The sequence below is a fragment of the Oncorhynchus mykiss genome, chromosome 12, assembly GCF_013265735.2.
Source record: "Oncorhynchus mykiss isolate Arlee chromosome 12, USDA_OmykA_1.1, whole genome shotgun sequence".
NCBI lineage: Eukaryota > Metazoa > Chordata > Actinopteri > Salmoniformes > Salmonidae > Oncorhynchus > Oncorhynchus mykiss.
In genome coordinates, this window is record NC_048576.1 from 39,072,662 (window position 1) to 39,090,323 (window position 17,662).

Here is a 17,662-nt window from a genome sequence, read left to right on the forward strand (position 1 = left end):
ACGTGTGGGGGTCCGCAATAGCAGAGTTCATAAACAGAAACGCTTTGCACACTTTGTGTCTCAGCAAGCCTACCAATTACATTTACCAGACAACACGGACAAATTGCAAGATCGTTTTTTATGTCATGATGGACAAATAGGCTACATACATGACGGATAGACAGCTCAACAGCAAACGTTGTACCTGCAAAACAATATATTAATTTAAGCATTGTAATACAAGTTGGAGGCATGCATGATCATGCCACCCATACATACCAGGCCTGAAGGACAAAATTATATTAAAAAAGATACACATGCCAAGCATTTTAAATGACAGGATTATTCATCTTTCTGCAAGGTAAATAACTACTTTTTTGTTAGGGGCCCATGTAGAGAACTTTCTCATGATGCCACACTCAATAACTTGGTTAATAGCGACATCTAGTGCTGTGCATTCATCTAAGAATTCTGTGTCTAGGCTTCACAGAAACGTTGCATGCCATTTCATATATTGATGACTACCTGTAATGTGTGATCTCACCCTTATAGGGTGGTCTGAACAATGATCCTAGCACAATAAGTGAATAAAGCAAACAAACAAGGATCAATAAAATGTCATTTATTCTCTCCTTAAAGGCCCAGTGCAGTCACAAACGTGATTTTCCAGTGTTTTATATAGATGGCCCTTTTAGTGTAAGAGCTGAAAATACAGCCTGACAACCCTGTTAAAAAGATACCATGAATAACATAAGATCAGAGAACAAGATCTTCATTTGAAATATATCCAAGTGGAGACGCAGTTCTATGCAGATCAACACCTTTTTCCTTTTGAGATTGCCATTCATAATTAACTAACCCAGCACAATTCCATTTAACTCAAAATAGTATTTTAGGGGATGAAACAACACTAGGCAGGAGAACACGGTCCAACTGACTCAAAGTCATTTTTAAACTAACCTTGCAAATAAGTGCGAGAGTCACATTGAGGTGCTATGGTGTGAGTAGGGATTACTGTGGTGGAAGAGGACTGGCACGCAGGATGCCTCTGAGGACCTTGTAGCTGGCCAGGGGCTGGTTCTCTTTAGGTGGGTAGCATGGGCCACGGTCTGTGACATAGGAATAGGGGAAACGTAGGACCCACAGGCCATCGGAGGGCAGCACCAGCTCTGTCCGCTCGGGGTGGAACACTGGACATGGAGGGGGGCCGGGTTGGACCTAAGAACGAAAAGAAGAGGGACAGCGTTTTACAGTTAACCTTAATCAAGAATTTAATCTCTCATTAAATCAACAAAGGGACTATTTGCCAACACAAAATGCATCTCTACACAGCATATTGCTACACTAAGAACTCACAATGAGTTCAGTTGAAATTGTAATGACAGTTTAGCATAACAGCTTGTCTATCAAGATAGGTAGGTCAATTACTCTCAAATATTCCTGGTGACAAACACCAGTTGATAGGGAAATGTATGCCAGGTAAGTGTACCTGTGGGTTGAGTGTTATCTCCAGGGGGGCGTCAGGGACCACAATGTAGAGGCGCGCCAGCTGGGCGTAGTGGGTCTTTAGGCCACGCCCCTGGGCTGGAGAGGGAATGTACAGGGGCATGTCTGTGTTCAGGGCCCTGGTGGCCGGCTCTTTGGCCCCTCCAGGCCCCAGCACTTTCACCACTTTATCAGGTCCTGAGCTGAGGAAACGCCGGCCCCTACTGTCCTCGTACTCAAAGCCCACAAAGGCCCGGGCCACGTCATCCCGCCTGCGTCCCCGACCAAGGCCCCCTGCACTCCCTCGCTTCCCCGCCACGGTTTTGTTGGGGGCCGGCCAGGAGGAGGGTCCCCCATCCAAGGGCTCAGTTAAGCCCACCTCCTCTTCAGAGCGGGAGCGAATCACCACGTCCCAGGGCAGGAGGAAGGAGGAGCCAGGCAGGAAGCCTGGCTGCTCCAGGCCAGTGTGGGGGTTGTAGGTCTTAGCAGGGCCAAGCTTGACCAGCGACCAGCTGGAGAACTTAGGCAGCAGACCTTTGGAGCAGCCTGAGTGGAGCATGCCTGGAAGGTACTCCACAGTGGAGGCCTGGCGATCCACCAGGCTGGGCCTCTTCTCCTGGCCCTCACCGCCCCCTCCATCTCCATATGGCCCTAGGCTGTCAGTGGACTGGCCCAGGCTGAGGGCCAGGCTGAGGCTGGTGCTCTCTCCGGGGGTGTGGGACACTGGGTGGGACGCTGGGATGCTCTCCTTTAGCCTCTCCCCCTCTGACGGCCCTGACCCAGGCTCTGACGGTGGGACTGGGACTGGGGCAGCCACCTCAGTGGGTCTGGGTGCTTCTTCACAGGCCGGGGCTGGGTCTGGGGTGCTTGGCTGGAAAACAGGAAAGTCGATCCTCTCCAGCTTCCCGCAGCATTTCTCCTCAAACATCTACAAGGCAACAGAGTGAGACAAAGTGTAAACAAGACTGAAGTACAATTGAATAGATTTTAAAGAGATCATGGGGTTATGCTGGTGTCCTCTGTAGAGATTGGTTAAAGCGGATACTAACTTGGTAGAAGTCGTAGTTGGCAGCTTGGATGTCAAAGGGGTCCTCACGAGGGGCTTGCTTCCGGCCACAGTTACACGAGCTAGTGGAACGCCCCCTGCTGTTGTGGTTGAGGATGGGTGGGTTGCGGTCCATCTCTGGCTTCTCATCTGCAGATGACAATGGCCTTTTATCAATTGATTTGCTCACCTCATGCATCCTCTCTCACCTCTTTTTGAAAAAGATCAAAGTTAATCGGGGAGAGCGAGTGGATGGAAATGTGCTTGCTTGAAATGAGACGGCCCTTCTCCACTCGTGAGTCATTAGGCAAATGACGTTTACAAGGTGGAACCCAAAATAAATGTGTAACGTCATCAAAACAAATTAAGTTGTGCAAGACATTATATAGATAACAATAAGTAGCATGCATATATATATATATATTTTTTTTAAAATGTGTGCATGTTTTTCTCCTCAAACAAAACAAACGCTGATTCAAAGGGGGTGTGGCAGATTTTAAAACTCTTCCGCGGTAAGATACATGACTATCCCCGATGAAAGGTGGATATCGAGGAGAGGCGGACACTTCCGTTTGCCTACTAACAAATTGACACACTCCTCGACCACTTATCAGTTTTCGTGTCACAGAGGACAGCCTTTTGCCCAAACGAGAAAAGCCCATAGAAGACAGTTTGCCATATTAAACACCACAATTCCACATTGATATTCTGAGGTACACTGACCGCCAAGTCTGTTGATACCTGTTATGATACCTTTCATTTGTGTAATAAATACTATAATTTCTAAAATATTTATTAACAGTAGTATGTTCTGTACAGTGATTGAGGCTTTACCTGGCTGAGGCAGCAGGTGAAACTTGTGCACACAGTGTTGGTCTGTCAGACTGCGCTCTTCACATAACTGATGCCCATTACTCCAGAACTTGTAGCAGTCCTCATGCAACTGCAAGGCATAGCGCTGAAAAGCTACACCGCGTGCATGCTGGCTGTAGACCCGAAGTGCTTGTGTCAGTTGGTTTTTATGCACAGTGGTGGTATAGTTATGGGGAAGGTTAGACTGGTAGGCACTATGTGCCAGTGGCAGGGCTTTCTGGCAGCGGTTCTCAGAGAACTTGGCATCTGCGTCCAGGAAACCTTCCAAAAACTTAAGCTGACTCTGCACTTTGACAGCCAGCTCTGCAGTTTCCTCCTCTGTGTTGGCTATCATGACCTGATGCAGCCTGTAGGCCACTTGTGCCCATTTGGAGTAGGTTGGCAGCTCAAAATGAGAAGGCTGCGGATTGCGACCAACGCTGTCATCAAAGCCTTTCTTGGTCAACACCAGTTCGACATGCTGCCAAAGGAACTCCTTCAGATTACAGTCTACTAGTTGCCCCCCTGAGAGGCTGCTGCTTTCTACATTGAAGGATGGTTGTCTTGCAGAGTGACGCATTTGTTGGTAGCGCCTGGGTCCAGACACCGAGGTGCTGGTGTCATTTTCCCTCAGGGCACAGTTGGAGCGCAGCTGCCCTAGCACGGCTGCCACTGGGTCCTCCTCTGGCCCAGGCACCACGTAAACAAACGCTTGGTTAGCAGGGACAGTGAATAAGCAATTACTGCTCTGGTTGGTGAGGACCCGACTTTTCCGGAAAATGCGATATATCTGGTCTTCCAATGCATGCTGGAGGCGTCTCCTTGGCGAGTGTTTCTTGGGCTTATCAGCATTTCCCCCAGAAGGGTCTGAACCATTTCCACCATAGCTTCGCAGGGCTCCATTCATCTGGAATACGAATAGCAGGCGAGGAGGACAGGGCCGGCAGTTCACCTTCCATTCTTTGGATATGGTGGAATCCTTGATTGCAGCACGTAGTAGTGGCAGAACTTTCTGGCGAAGTGCATCCAGAGCACGGAACAATCGGTCATAGGTGACATCAAAACAGCATGTAGGATGGACCAGTAGCAGGACATGGCACAACGAGAATAGGTAAAGCAATGCTAAGCAATGCTGTTTATCCGCTCCTTTCCAGAATTCGTGCGCCTCCGAGTGTCCGACGCCCGTACTCAAAGACTCACACGCCCACAAAAGCTGTCGGTTGTCACAAACTGAAGTAAGCACCAGATACAATACGCGGTTTTCTTGGCTGTAGTACGCCTGAATCAAGCTTCCACTGTTGTGATTGTCTGTCTCATCCAGTCCAAATAGTGGATAGATGTGCTTGTCCGCGAGCGTGTTGATTAGAAACTCTTTCGGTGATCCGGGTAGCATTGCAGTCTTACCGAATATACCAAGTACACAGAGACCTTCATCTTTGTATAATGGATCCTCTATTACTTCTGATTCTAGAAGCGCTCCCACACTCACGGGCAACGCCATTTTTTCCGCTCGTATCATGGGGAAGATAAACAGCTGCGCACAAGGCCACTTTCCGTGAACACAAGTAAAATGTTCCGTATAGAAACCTTATACTTCTGTGATAGAAACAAGATACATTTTCTGTGTCACTTTTTACCCTTCCAGCAACCAAAACAGGTAAATTTTTTATTTGGTGTTTCCTAAACATGTCTAGGAAATCACAAATTAAATTGTATTCTTATGAACACAATATTGGTTCAAATACTTTTAAAAACAATGTGCTCAATGTGAAGAAAAAAAATGAAAATCAAAAGATAACGCAAGAAGCTTTTTGGAAAAAGTAACAAATAACGTGAAATAGCTCAAACAGGGTCCCCAGTCAATGTGCAATTTCCAAACATAGACCCTCAGATACATTTACAACGGTTAAAATCGGCTTCCTCATAGAAAATATTAAACTGAAACCACATTCAAACCAAGTGATGCTTCTCACTCATTCCAAGTAACAGATTGTTTCAACTACGTGTTCAGAATGTCTCAACTACTGCCTTTTAAATCTCAGCATCGCTCACTTAACACCCTCCTTGGTTTCACTGCTCCAAGAAGCATGCCGTTTTGAGGCAGTGTTGGGATTGACCAAACCTGTTTGATACAGTGGGGCGGTCAAGGCTTTTACAGAAACTGCTTGCTTTTAGAACTTTTATGTCCTTTTTAAAATTGTGATCCAAGACAAGTGTTTCCTCTTTTCATCCTCAATCGACCTAGCACTTAGTAATAACTCATTCAGCAATGGAAAAATTATGAAATAACCCATTCAGCAGTGGAAACCAGAAAGTGCTAGAGAATGTGCATTGTGCCAATAGTTACATCTATAGCTTGCATACCGTCCTCATACAACACAGGAACTTTTCATCATGGCAGCTGCCTTTCCGTTACATTTGAACTAGTCTCGATCGACATCTGTGTATACATCAACAAATGTCTAAGTTTTGATCCAAGCTTTCGTTGAGATTCTTTGCCTTTGGAGACAGTCCTCGTGGTAAGGCACTCTGAGGGGATAAAGAACAATATAAGTGGTGACAATGGGGTCACACCTTTAAACCACACATGCATAAGACACACAGGCTCTGTAAAGAGTGATCTACCTGGAACTTGCGTCGCAGGGCCTGAGTCATGATGGGGGTGAGGCCAGTGCCCGTCTCCATATTCTCCTTATCAAACAGAGGAGTGCCACCAGGACTCCTAAAGAGTAGAGAGAAACACTTATAGTCAGACTCAGCTCTCACTTGATGATAGTCCTTTGACTTCCTGTTCAGGTAACACAAGAACCCCAGAATAAAGCACTTGAGTGTTGAAATGCATTACCTATTGATTTGAACCCTTTTCAGCTGTGTACGCAGATTCATAGGGCTTTTGGTAGGTGTTCTAGAGTGGGAAATAACATTTGATAATCTCCACAATAACACAAAATAAATCCAATCAAGAAAACAAATGTTTCAAAAACTGTTCTTCAATCCTGGTGTGCAGGCTTTTGTTCCAGGCCTGATAAACCTTATTCAATTATCATAACTGGCCTGGGGGGAAAAAGCCTGGACAACATGTGGTGTGTCCCCAGGACCATGATGGAGAACAAATGGCAGCCAATTAAGAAATATGGGATAGGTTTACCTGCCAAAGCTAAGGCGTTTGAGAAGTTTAGGGGGCAGTTGGCAGTGGGATTGTTTCAGACGGACATTCTGCAGGTCTGCCACAGTGACCAGAGGGGCATGCATCTTCTCTGGAGTTCTCTACAATAAAAGACAAACCCATTTTTCAGACAATGGCCTTGTTGTACATTCTTATGCTGGAAATGCAAGAAAGAGTCAGGCACATTACTGCATGCTATGTGGGAGTGTCCTGTGGAGCTTCCATTTTGTACAGGTGGAAGCAGAAATTACTTTGAGTATGCTAAGGTATATGCATTGCTTACCTTTGATTTCACACTGCTGACAATAACCTTTCTCAGTTTAACAGCCTGTAAATCCCTGAGGGTCACCGCCACCAGTATGTCCTGCTTCTCCTTAGTGACAGAGAGGTCAGATCATAGGAGAGAATACATTTTACATTTGAGTAATTTAGGAGACACTCTTATACAGAATGACTTACGGTAGTGAGTGCATACAGTAAATTTTCGTACTCGTCCACAGTGTGGAATTGAACCCACAACCCTGGCGATGCAAGCACCATGCTCTACCAACTGAACCACACGGGACAGAAATCTATAACCACCAAATAAAAAAATAATGAAAGATGAGTTATTAAATCCTTACCTGTTGAGTATTGGAAGCCACTCTTGTTTTAGGGATGTAGGGTTGCAGGAAAGTGTTGGATGTAGGAGGAAGAGGAGGTGGTGGTGGTGGTGTGAGAGCAGGGAGAGGGTCCACACTGGAGCCACAGCCTAATGGAAGAAGGGTAGGAGGAAACATTGGACAGACTGAACTACCAGCAACAGTCCCATGGCAGTGGCATCCAGTCTTACCACCATGCTGAAACAAGATAGGCTTTGGTGATGTAGTACTGCATGTGGCTTTTTGTCACATGATCATACCATGAGGTATGTTCAGATGCGTGTAATGGTTGGTGTCTCACCTGAAGAGCAGAATGCAAGGCACCCATCTCCCTCTGCATCTCAGCCATTTGATTCTGGAGGGTCTCTATTTGTTTGGCATACCCCCACCAGAATACTTTTTTTTCCCAAAAAATCCAGCAAATGACTGCAATAGATAGATGAAAGTAGAAATTGAGTCAGTGTAACTAACAGAGGCAAATGTTTGGGAATGAAATCTAACATAACATTTTCCCTCAACCAAAACAGCCCTGTTAGAAACATAGCCTTGCTGTAGATACTTACCTGGCTCAGGTTGTTCCTCCAGATTTGGAATATCCTGCCAAATGCCAGCAGCAGCAATCTGACACCCAGTAAAGGAACCCATTTCTTCACATTCTTTACAGGGGGGTCTTCTAGTTGCGCTGGACTGGTTTGGGTGATTGGGTCACAATTTCCAGGTCTAAAGAAAATACACACAGAATGATAAGGGTTATGAGTTTATAGGATTGTCCACCCTCTTGTGCATGATCATTCAGCCAGCCATAGATTCATGTTGACATTGTAGATAGGATTTTTTTCCAGCAGTGGTGGGGTAGTGGGGGTGCATTGCCACTAGTGTTAGCACAATGACATGCTAGCTGTTCCCACAGACTTCCAGTCATATATATATATATATATATATATATATATATACACACACACACAGTACCAGTCAAACGTTTGGACACACCTACTCATGAAGGGTTTTTCTTTATTTTTACTATTTTCTACATTGTACAATAATAGTGAAGACATCAAAACTATGAAATAACACATATGGTGTCATGTAGTAACCCCCCCAAAAAGTGTTAAACAAATTCTTTGAAGTAGTCACCCTTTTCCTTGATGACAGCTTTGCATACTCTTAGCATTCTCTCAACCAGCATCATGAGGCAGTTACCTGGAATGCATTTCAATTAACATGTGTGCCTTGTTAAAAGTTAAACACGAGTAATGGTCATTAGACAGGTGGAAATCTGTCTTTTCGTCTGTTGACTCCAAATTTGAGATTTTTGGTTCCAACCGCTGTGTCTTTGTGAGACGCAGAGTAGGTGAACGGATGATCTCTGCATGTGTGGTTCCCACCGTGAAGCATAGAGGTGGTGTGATGGTGCTCTGCTGGTGACACTGTCTGTGATTTACTTAGAATTCAAGGCACGCAACCAGCATAGCTACCACAGAATTCTGCAGCAATACGCCATCCCATCTGGTTTGCGCTTAGTGTCAATATCATTTGTTTTTCAACAGGACAATGACCCAACACACTTCCAGGCTGTGTAAGGGCTATTTGACCAAGAAGGAGAGTGATGACCTGGCTTCCACAATCACCAGACCTCAACTCAATTGAGATTGTTTGGGATGAGTTGGACCGCACAGTGAAGGAAAAGCAGTCAACAAGTGCTCAGCATATGCGGGAACTCCTTCAAGACTGTTGGAAAAGCATTCCAGGTGAAGCTGGTTGAGAGAACACCAAGAGTGTACAAAGCTGTCATCAAGGCAAAGGGTGGCTACTTTGAAGAATCCCAAATATATTTTGATTTGTCTAACACTTTTTTGGTTACTATATGATTCCATGTGTTATTTAATAATTTTCTTCACTATTATTGTGCAATGTAGAAAATAGTAAAAATAAAGAAAAACCCTGGAATGAGTAGGTCCAGTTGAGGTCGGAAGTTTACATATACCTTAGCCAAATTCATTTAAACTCAGTTTTTCACAATTCCTGACATTTAATCCTAGTAAAAATTCCCTGTCTTAGGTCAGTTAGGATCACCACTTTATTTTAAGAATGTGAAATGTCAGAATAATAGTAGAGAGAATGATTTATTTCAGCTTTTATTTCTTTCATCACATTCCCATTGGCTCAGAAGCTTACATACACTCAATTAGAATTTGGTAGCATTGCCTTTAAATTGTTTAATTTGGGTCAAACATTTCAGGTAGCCTTACACAAGGTTCCCACAATAAGTTGGGTGAATTTTGGCCCATTCCTCCTGACAGAGCTGGTGTAACTGAGTCAGGTTTGTAGGCCTCCTTGCTCGCACACGCTTTTTCAGGTCTGCCCACACATTTTCTATAGGATTGAGGTCAGGGCTTTGTGGTGGCTACTCCGATACCTTGACTTTGTTGTCCTTAAGCCATTTTGAAACACAACTCTGGAAGTATGTTTGGGGTCACTGTCTATTTGGAAGACCCATTTGCGACCAAGCTTTAACATCCTGACTGATGTCTTGAGATGTTGCTTCAATATATCCACATCATTTTACTACCTCATGATGCCATCTATTTTGTGAAGTGCACCAGTCCCTCCTGCAGCAAAGCACCCCCACAACATGATGCTGCCACCCCCGTGATTCACGGTTGGGATGGTGTTCTTCGGCTTGCAAGCCGAATGTGTCGATATAGGACTTATTTTACTGCACCAAAGTACGTTCATCTCTAGGAGACAGAATGTGTCTCCTTCCTGAGCGGTATGATGGCTGTGTGGTCCCATGGTGTTTATACTTGCGTACTATTGTTTGTACAGATGAACGTTGTACCTTGGAAATTGCTCCCAAGGATGAACCAGACTTGGTACTAACTTCTTAATATTTTACCATGATGTCAAGCAAGGAGGCACCGAGTTTGAAGGTAGGCCTTGAAATACATCCACAGGTTCACCTCAAATTGACTCCAATTATGTCAATTAGCCTATCAGTAGCCTCTAAAGCTATGACAATTTTCTGGAATTTTCCAAGCTGTTTAAAGGCAGTCAACTTAGTGTATGTAAACTTCTGACCCACTGGAATTGTAATACAGTGAATTATAAGTGAAATAATCTGTCTGTAAACAATTGTTGGAAAAATAACTTGTGTCATGCATAAAGTACATGTCCTAACCAGCTTGCTAAAACTATAGTTTGTTAACAAGAAATTTGTGGAGTGGTTGAAAAACGAGTTTTAAATGACTCCAACCTAAGTGTATGTAAACTTCCGACTTCAACTGTATGTATGTATGTATGTATGTATGTATGTATGTATGTATGTATGTATGTATGTATGTATGTATGAATGTATGTATGTAAACATAATTTATGTATGAACTAAAACGTTGCAGTGATGACAGTCATAGATTGACTCACTGTGTCGTTACAGGTGTAATGATGGGCTCTTGTGTTTCCTGAAGCCTTTTACTCATAACAGCCCAGCGTCTGCTGCTGGCCCTCTTCTTTCTTTGTCGCAGGAAGGCTTTGCTTGGTCCCTAAAGGCACAGTGAAGAGAGTCAGATTCAGTTACATTTCAAAATATGTATGGGTTAGTGCACAAGTTTCTTATTTATACTGAACATAAATATAAATGCAACAATGTAAGTGTTTCACGAGCTGAAAAAAATATATCATTATGTAAGTTTTGTTTCCGTCCCTCTCATTGTCCCTACCTGGGCTTGAACCAGGGACCCTCTGCTCACAGCGACAACAGTCACCCTCGAAGCATCTTTACTCATCGCTCCATAAAAGCCATGTCCCTTGCAGAACAAGGGAAACAACTACTACAAGGTCTCAGAGCGAGTGACATCACCAACTTGAAATGCAATTAGTGAGCACCCCGCTAACTAGCTAACCATTTCACACCGGTTACACTTACACATGTGCACTTTGTGCTGGGGACAATAAAAGGCCACTCAAAATGTGCAGTTTTGTCACAACACAATGCGACAGATGTCTGAAGTTTTGAAGGAGCGGGCAAATGGCATGCTGACTGCAGGAATGTCCACCAGAGCTGTTGCCAGAGAATTTAATGTTAATTTCTCTACCATAAGCCACCAACATCGTTTTAGAGAATTTGGCAGTACGTCCAACCGGCCTCACAACTGCAGACCACGTTTAACCACGCCAACCCAGGACCTCCACATCCGACTTCTTCAGGACCAACGGTATCATCGAAGACCAGCCACCCGGACAGCTGATGAAACTGAGGAGTATTTATGTCTGTAATAAAGCTCTTTTGTGGGGGAAAAAACTAATTCTGATTGGCTGGGCCTGGCTCCCAAGTGGGTGGGCCTATGCCCTCCCAGGCCTACCCTTTGCTGTGCCCCTGCCCAGTCATGTGAAATCCATAGATTAGGGCCTAATTCATTAATTTAAATTGACAGATTTCCTTATTTATTTTATTTATTTTACCTTTATTTAACCAGGTAGGCAAGTTGAGAACAAGTTCTCATTTACAATTGCGACCTGGCCAAGATAAAGCAAAGCAGTTCGACAGATACAACGACAGAGTTACACATGGAGTAAAACAAACATACAGTCAATAATACAGTATAAACAAGTCTATATACAATGTGAGCAAATGAGGTGAGAAGGGAGGTAAAGGCAAAAAAGGCCATGGTGGCAAGGTAAATACAATATAGCAAGTAAAACACTGGAATGGTAGTTTTGCAATGGAAGAATGTGCAAAGTAGAAATAAAAATAATGGGGTGCAAAGGAGCAAAATAAATAAATTAATTAAATACAGTTGGGAAAGAGGTAGTTGTTTGGGCTAAATTATAGGTGGGCTATGTACAGGTGCAGTAATCTGTGAGCTGCTCTGACAGTTATATGAACTGTAACTCGGTAAAATCGTTAATTGTTGCATTTATATTTTTGTTCAGTATATTTTACACACCAAACTTAAATTCACACACACTTGTAATGTTGTGGGTGCAACACACACACTTTTAATGTTTTGGCTGCCATGGTATTTGGGCAAGATCTAATTTTACAAACTAACGTTAGCCAGCCATGTTTTCTTTAGGCAGCCTATAACCTAGGTCCAATAATTGAGTATCTTAATTGTAACCACAACTCGCTAATCTAACAACTACAAACAGACTTGCCTAGTTATATAAAATAGTTATATAGTTATATAAAATAGTTATATAGTTATATAAAATAGTTATATATATATATATATATATATATATATATATATATATATATATATATATATATATAATGTTTTTTATAATTTTTTAGACAGGCTAGCCGATTAAACTCAACTCCACGATTTGCGATGCAGTTGATTGGCGACTAGTGTGGACAGACAATAGCTCCGACGTCACATACAATTCCGTGTTTATTAAAAACTACATGGTTCAGCACCCAAAGAATAGCCCGCAATTACACACAACATTGTTGATTTTATGTGACGTCGGCGCTCCAGTGCGCCCACACTAGTCACAGCTCAGTTTAGTCGGTTACAAGCAGGCTGGACTAACTGCTTTTTTTTAATACCTACATCTACAAAACTGTTTTAAAGAATCAATATAAGCTGTCAACACATTCTGCTTCATCAGCCAAACGAATGCATAGCTATACAAATTAGTTTTGCTGCCAGCAGAGCTTTTGCAACACATAATGCTAGCTAGCTAACGTTATTCGTGGCGGTAGTTTAATCCAGATGTCTCATATGTTTTGCCTATTCACGCAAATGAACGTTAATGACATGTATATCTGACGTTACATACCCATGATCCAGCCATAAAACCGTATTCAAACTAGAGAATACAAAATATGTGTACAATCTTTGCTCATAACCAACAAGCAAAGATTTTCAAAATATAGTAATAAATTCGCTTCAACAAATCAGGAAACGTATTACAAACAGCTGGATGAAGACGTACGTGGATAGGCTACTGAATACGGATGCGTTCGTAAATTCCCTCTGACAATCTGCTCCGATTTCTGAGCGCTCTCGTCTGAGTGTGCGAGAGCGCAGAATATAATAACTGATGAATTTACGAACGCTCAACACCCATTGAATACGGCCGGTTTCAGTAAACGTCGGCAAAAGGGGTAATTTGTTGCCAACAGCATGGTTACAGCCACCAACGCTCTGGATAACATGAAAACACTCTAACCAGCTCTGCTAGGGCGAGTAAAATGGTCATAGTGGGATTTTTCTGAAATTGTAAAGATAGGCAGAGTGAATTTACGAACGCACCCGAACACATCCCAACAACGTAGATAGAATGTCCAATCACAGATTAGTACTGTACAGCCAACCGCAATGCCCGTTATTGTGTTACCGAGCAACAAAACCTAAACAAACATTTCCTTCATATTACGTGTTTTTCTCAGATATGTTTCAGAACTGTTGTACCGAAGCGCCGTTGGTTCGTTACCTTGAGTGGAAAAAGTCATTTTGTCATTTTCATTTTAACCAGGTAATATTTTGCCCTAACCCTAACTACCTGCAGGTTTTTACTAGCAACATCAGTGAATTAGTTAGTCAAGCATGTGTTGTTAGCAGAAACCATACGATATCTTATTAAATTACTAGATGGGCTATGTCATAGACCCTCGAAGTTCCAGAATGGGGTACAAATGGGAGTCATATTGCGATGGTCAGGGAAAATCCCAAAGTAGTCTAATTGGAATGATTGGCATTAGATACATAATCCTGATTATACTTATACAGGAAAATAAAAGTAAGGCATGTGATGCATCATAAATTGTCAATCTAAAATATTGTCATATAACTATAAATACAGTTCATAGGGGTTTTATACCAAATGTATTTATAAATAGCATCTAAAATATATGTAAACATACCATAAATGTCTACATTTTTGTTTTCTTGGAAATCTGTGAGTTCATTGTCATGGGTTGTATGTTTAGTCACAATATTGTTTCGAACGTTCATTTTGAAAAAATATGTATTGGAAAGCTGTGAGTGCTTTTATATGATACAAGTTGTATATGCAACAAGTACTGATATTGTATCTAAGTCCTATCGTCAACTGATTACAGCCAGTGAATGGCTCTGTGGCTGCATTGTTTGATTGGAATGTTGGCATATTGGCAGTTAATATGAAAAATGTATTGAATCATTAATCCCTCTAAAACTGTCCGGCTAGCTAGCTAACAAACATACAGTGCAGATCAATCATTCAAATTCATTATTTTACACAATATCTTATCACAGCACTAGTTGACCAACTCCCTGACCAAAATGGATGACCTTCATCCTGTCATAAAATTGATCATGGCCATTCTAGTATTCTAATTCCTAATTCATATATGGCAGAGACAAACATTAGGCTCAGTATTTTTTGTGCTAACTAGGGTTCTCTACGATTTCTGATGTTCGTTTGCAAACTCGACTAACTAGCTGCAGAAATATGTTGATGTTCGGTGAAAACAAATATGTATATTCATATATTCTTCACAAGTTAGTATTTGAAGCACGAGGTGAACGAGCTAATGTTAGCTAACTAGCTAGTAACTATGTAGTCCAATGCAGGGTTTTCAAAACACTGACTTTTTATTTTTAGGTTGTCAGGTTTCCTACAATGGCAGGAACAACCTTTTGTGAGGCGTCTGAGCTTTACAACATTCTCAACCAGTACACTCGGCTGTCCAGACTGGCAGAGTTCAACTTCCTCTGTTTGATTGGTAAGAGCCAGGTAGGGGCAGACAGTCATATCAGTTCAACACGATTAAAACAAATCTATTGTGTTGATAAACGTTACTTATTTCTAAGATTCAGTCCAATATAATACACTCAAAGTTGCCTATTATGAAAAGTGGACAAATGGTTATGCTGTTTCCTCAGATGCCCGTGCTAAAGGACAGTACAATGCCAGCCATATCATTACTGCCAGAAATGCAAAATGGGTATGCGTGTCAAATCAGTTATTAACATATTACAACACTAGCTCATCCCACCTTAGGATAACAATACTGTGCTTCAATTATTTTGCCATTTTGAAATACACGTTGCAATGTTCGGCAGTGTAATAAGTAAGATGCCATTGTTTTACTCTACAGGACTCTAAAGGCAAACTCATTATGCCTGTAGGAGTGGAGGTGGAGAGTATGAGGTATATTGTGGTTTATGACAGCAGCACCAGTTCTTTACAAGGTTCAGGTGAGCTGAACATCACCAGCCTGGTCACTGACAATTTTTTAATTAACCTTTATTTAACTAGGAAAGTCAGTTAAAAACAAATTCTTATTTACAATGAAGGCCTACCCTGGCCAAACCCTAACCCAGATAACTCTGGGCCAACTGTGATTGGGACTCCCAATCAAGGCCAGTTGTGATACAGCCTGGAATCGAACCAGGGTCTTTAGTGACACCTCTAGCACTGAGATGCAGTGCCTTAGACCACTGTGCCACTCGGGAGTCACACTATGAGGGATCGAGTTTAATAAAATAATTATACGAAAAATATGACTTTTTTTTATGTGTTTGATTAGCTTCAATTAAGCTTTGTGAGGCTAAAGTAAATTAACCTTAACTGTTTTTGATTGAATTGTCAATGATTGAATGAACCAGTCAATAATATTCGATCCATGATATCCCATTAGGGCGATTACATTTTTAAAAATGTATTTAACTAGGCAAGTCAGTTAAAAACAAATTCTTATTTACAATGACGGCCTACCCTGGCCAAACCCTAACGACACTGGGCCAATTGTGCGCTGCCCTATGGAACTCCCAATCAAGGCCAGTTGTGATACAGCCTGGAATCAAACCAGGGTCTGTAGTGATGTCTCTAGCACTGAGATGCAGTGCCTTAGACCGCTGCGCCACGCAGGAGCCTGAGATGGGTAAGAATGGTTTGTAGTTATTCTGTGTGTGTGTGTTTGTAGCTGAGGCTATTGAGTGCGCTGAGGCCCTGACAAAATCGAGCCACTATCCTGTCCAGATTCTGAAAGGAGGCTATCAGAGGTTCTCAGCCTTTTATCCTTTCTTCAGGACACAGAAAATCCTTTACACCATAAAGGTAACGCCTCCATTGCGTCAAACCTTTGCTAAATATTGTGAGAGCCTGTTGAGAAAAAGAAAAACATACTCAGGTGATAAGAGTCTTTCAATGTGCTGATTTACATAGATTGTGCTGCTGTCTGTTTCATTATTGTGACTTTGTAGGAATTGGAGAGCTTGAGGCCTTATCCAGTGGAGCTCTTGCCAGGTCAACTCTACATGGGCAATTACAAGCAGGCCATCAATCCCCATGTCCTAAAAGATCTGAAACTGAGCGCCCTTGTCAATGTCTCTGAAGACAGTTGTCACATGTGCGTGAGGAATCATATTTACATGTCAAAGTATCAGGTACTATAAACAAATATTATGTTTGAATACAACTTTTTTCTTTTTGAAATTAGGTTTGAAAAAGGAAACCACACCATCCTTCACATCAATGTGTCAGATTCAGTGGAGGCTGATCTGTACTCCAGTTTTGAGAGGATTTGTGTTTTTATTGGTGAGCTGAATGTGTTTTTTTCCACTTTTTTTTAGATGTTACTTGTTATTACTTGTTGTTACTATTTGTTTATTAATATTATGTTTATTATCGTGTTGCAAATGTTTCCCTTTTAGCCTCTCGTCTCAACACTGGATCTGCAGTTTTGATCTTTTCAAGTCATGGAATAAGCCGCTGTAGTGCTGCGGCCATGGCTTTTCTTTTGCACCACTTGAAATATACACTGGGGGCAAGTTATGTTTATGTACTTTACGGTCTTCTTTGGAATGTGTAATAGAAATAGAAGAAGTTCAGGCTGTTCCAGTTCCTGTTTTTGGAATCTGAAAAATTGTTTGGCTTAGTAATGAAAATACTGCGTGTTTACTGTTAAGATTTTGTTGCTGAATTTGGTGAGCTGCTAATTTTTCTGTTATTCCTCCCACTCCATTATGATATCGATGGCACTTTTTTTCACTGAAGGTCGTCTGGGAGCATGTCCTGCAATGTAAAACAAACATGAGGCCAAACCGAGGGTTTGTACAACAGCTGTCCGACTGGGAGCTGCACACACTAGGTAGAAGAATCACTGATATTGCAGAGCCCCGCTATTGAGATGATGGATAATAGTTCATTTCAATGAGTCTAAAAGAGCCCTGTAATTCACTGGGACTATAACTACCCAATGCAAATAAAAAAAATACATGGATATTTTTGTCATGAAGTTGTCTACCTTCTTTATATGGGCCTTCTTGGGTGGTTGATAACATTTGTATGCACTGAGCACCAACTTCTTCTGACAAATATTTGAAGTATGCTCATACACACACACACACTTATGTGGTACTAAGAACCAGCGTGCAAGCATCGCTTGTCAGGCCATTGCTGGTGAGGCTTACTGATCACAATTTCATTGTAAGATATTCACTTACCGTATGTATTGTAATACCATACTTTCTGAAAATTCAGGGATCATCTAAAAACACA

The 17,662-nt window shown here is 42.1% G+C and overlaps 2 protein-coding genes and 1 pseudogene across 4 annotated transcripts; 1 reads left to right on the plus strand and 2 right to left on the minus strand.

Moving 5' to 3' along the window:
* Positions 1-586: 586 nt before the first annotated feature.
* Positions 587-4,929, minus strand: LOC110537580 (protein SMG8). The gene is made up of 4 exons (XM_021623729.2): positions 3,344-4,929; positions 2,514-2,659; positions 1,469-2,392; positions 587-1,197 (listed from the first exon to the last, which is right to left on the minus strand). The coding sequence occupies exons 1-4, from the start codon at positions 4,878-4,880 to the stop codon at positions 991-993; spliced, it is 2,814 nt and encodes a 937-aa protein (XP_021479404.1). The 5' UTR covers positions 4,881-4,929; the 3' UTR covers positions 587-990.
* On the plus strand, positions 4,346-17,384 carry styxl1 (serine/threonine/tyrosine interacting-like 1). 3 transcript variants are annotated; one of them, XM_036937540.1, is made up of 9 exons: positions 4,346-4,472; positions 14,762-14,882; positions 15,043-15,104; positions 15,258-15,357; positions 16,086-16,219; positions 16,366-16,511; positions 16,602-16,699; positions 16,816-16,928; positions 17,159-17,384. In XM_036937540.1, the coding sequence occupies exons 2-9, from the start codon at positions 14,780-14,782 to the stop codon at positions 17,288-17,290; spliced, it is 888 nt and encodes a 295-aa protein (XP_036793435.1). In that variant the 5' UTR covers positions 4,346-4,472; positions 14,762-14,779; the 3' UTR covers positions 17,291-17,384. The 3 variants fall into 3 exon arrangements, with proteins under 3 accessions (XP_036793435.1, XP_021479405.2, XP_021479407.2); XM_021623730.2 differs by lacking the exon at positions 4,346-4,472 and adding an exon at positions 13,383-13,651; XM_021623732.2 differs by lacking the exons at positions 4,346-4,472; positions 15,043-15,104; positions 15,258-15,357 and adding an exon at positions 13,383-13,651.
* Positions 4,979-13,238, minus strand: LOC110537583 (annotated as a pseudogene).
* Positions 17,385-17,662: the final 278 nt, after the last annotated feature.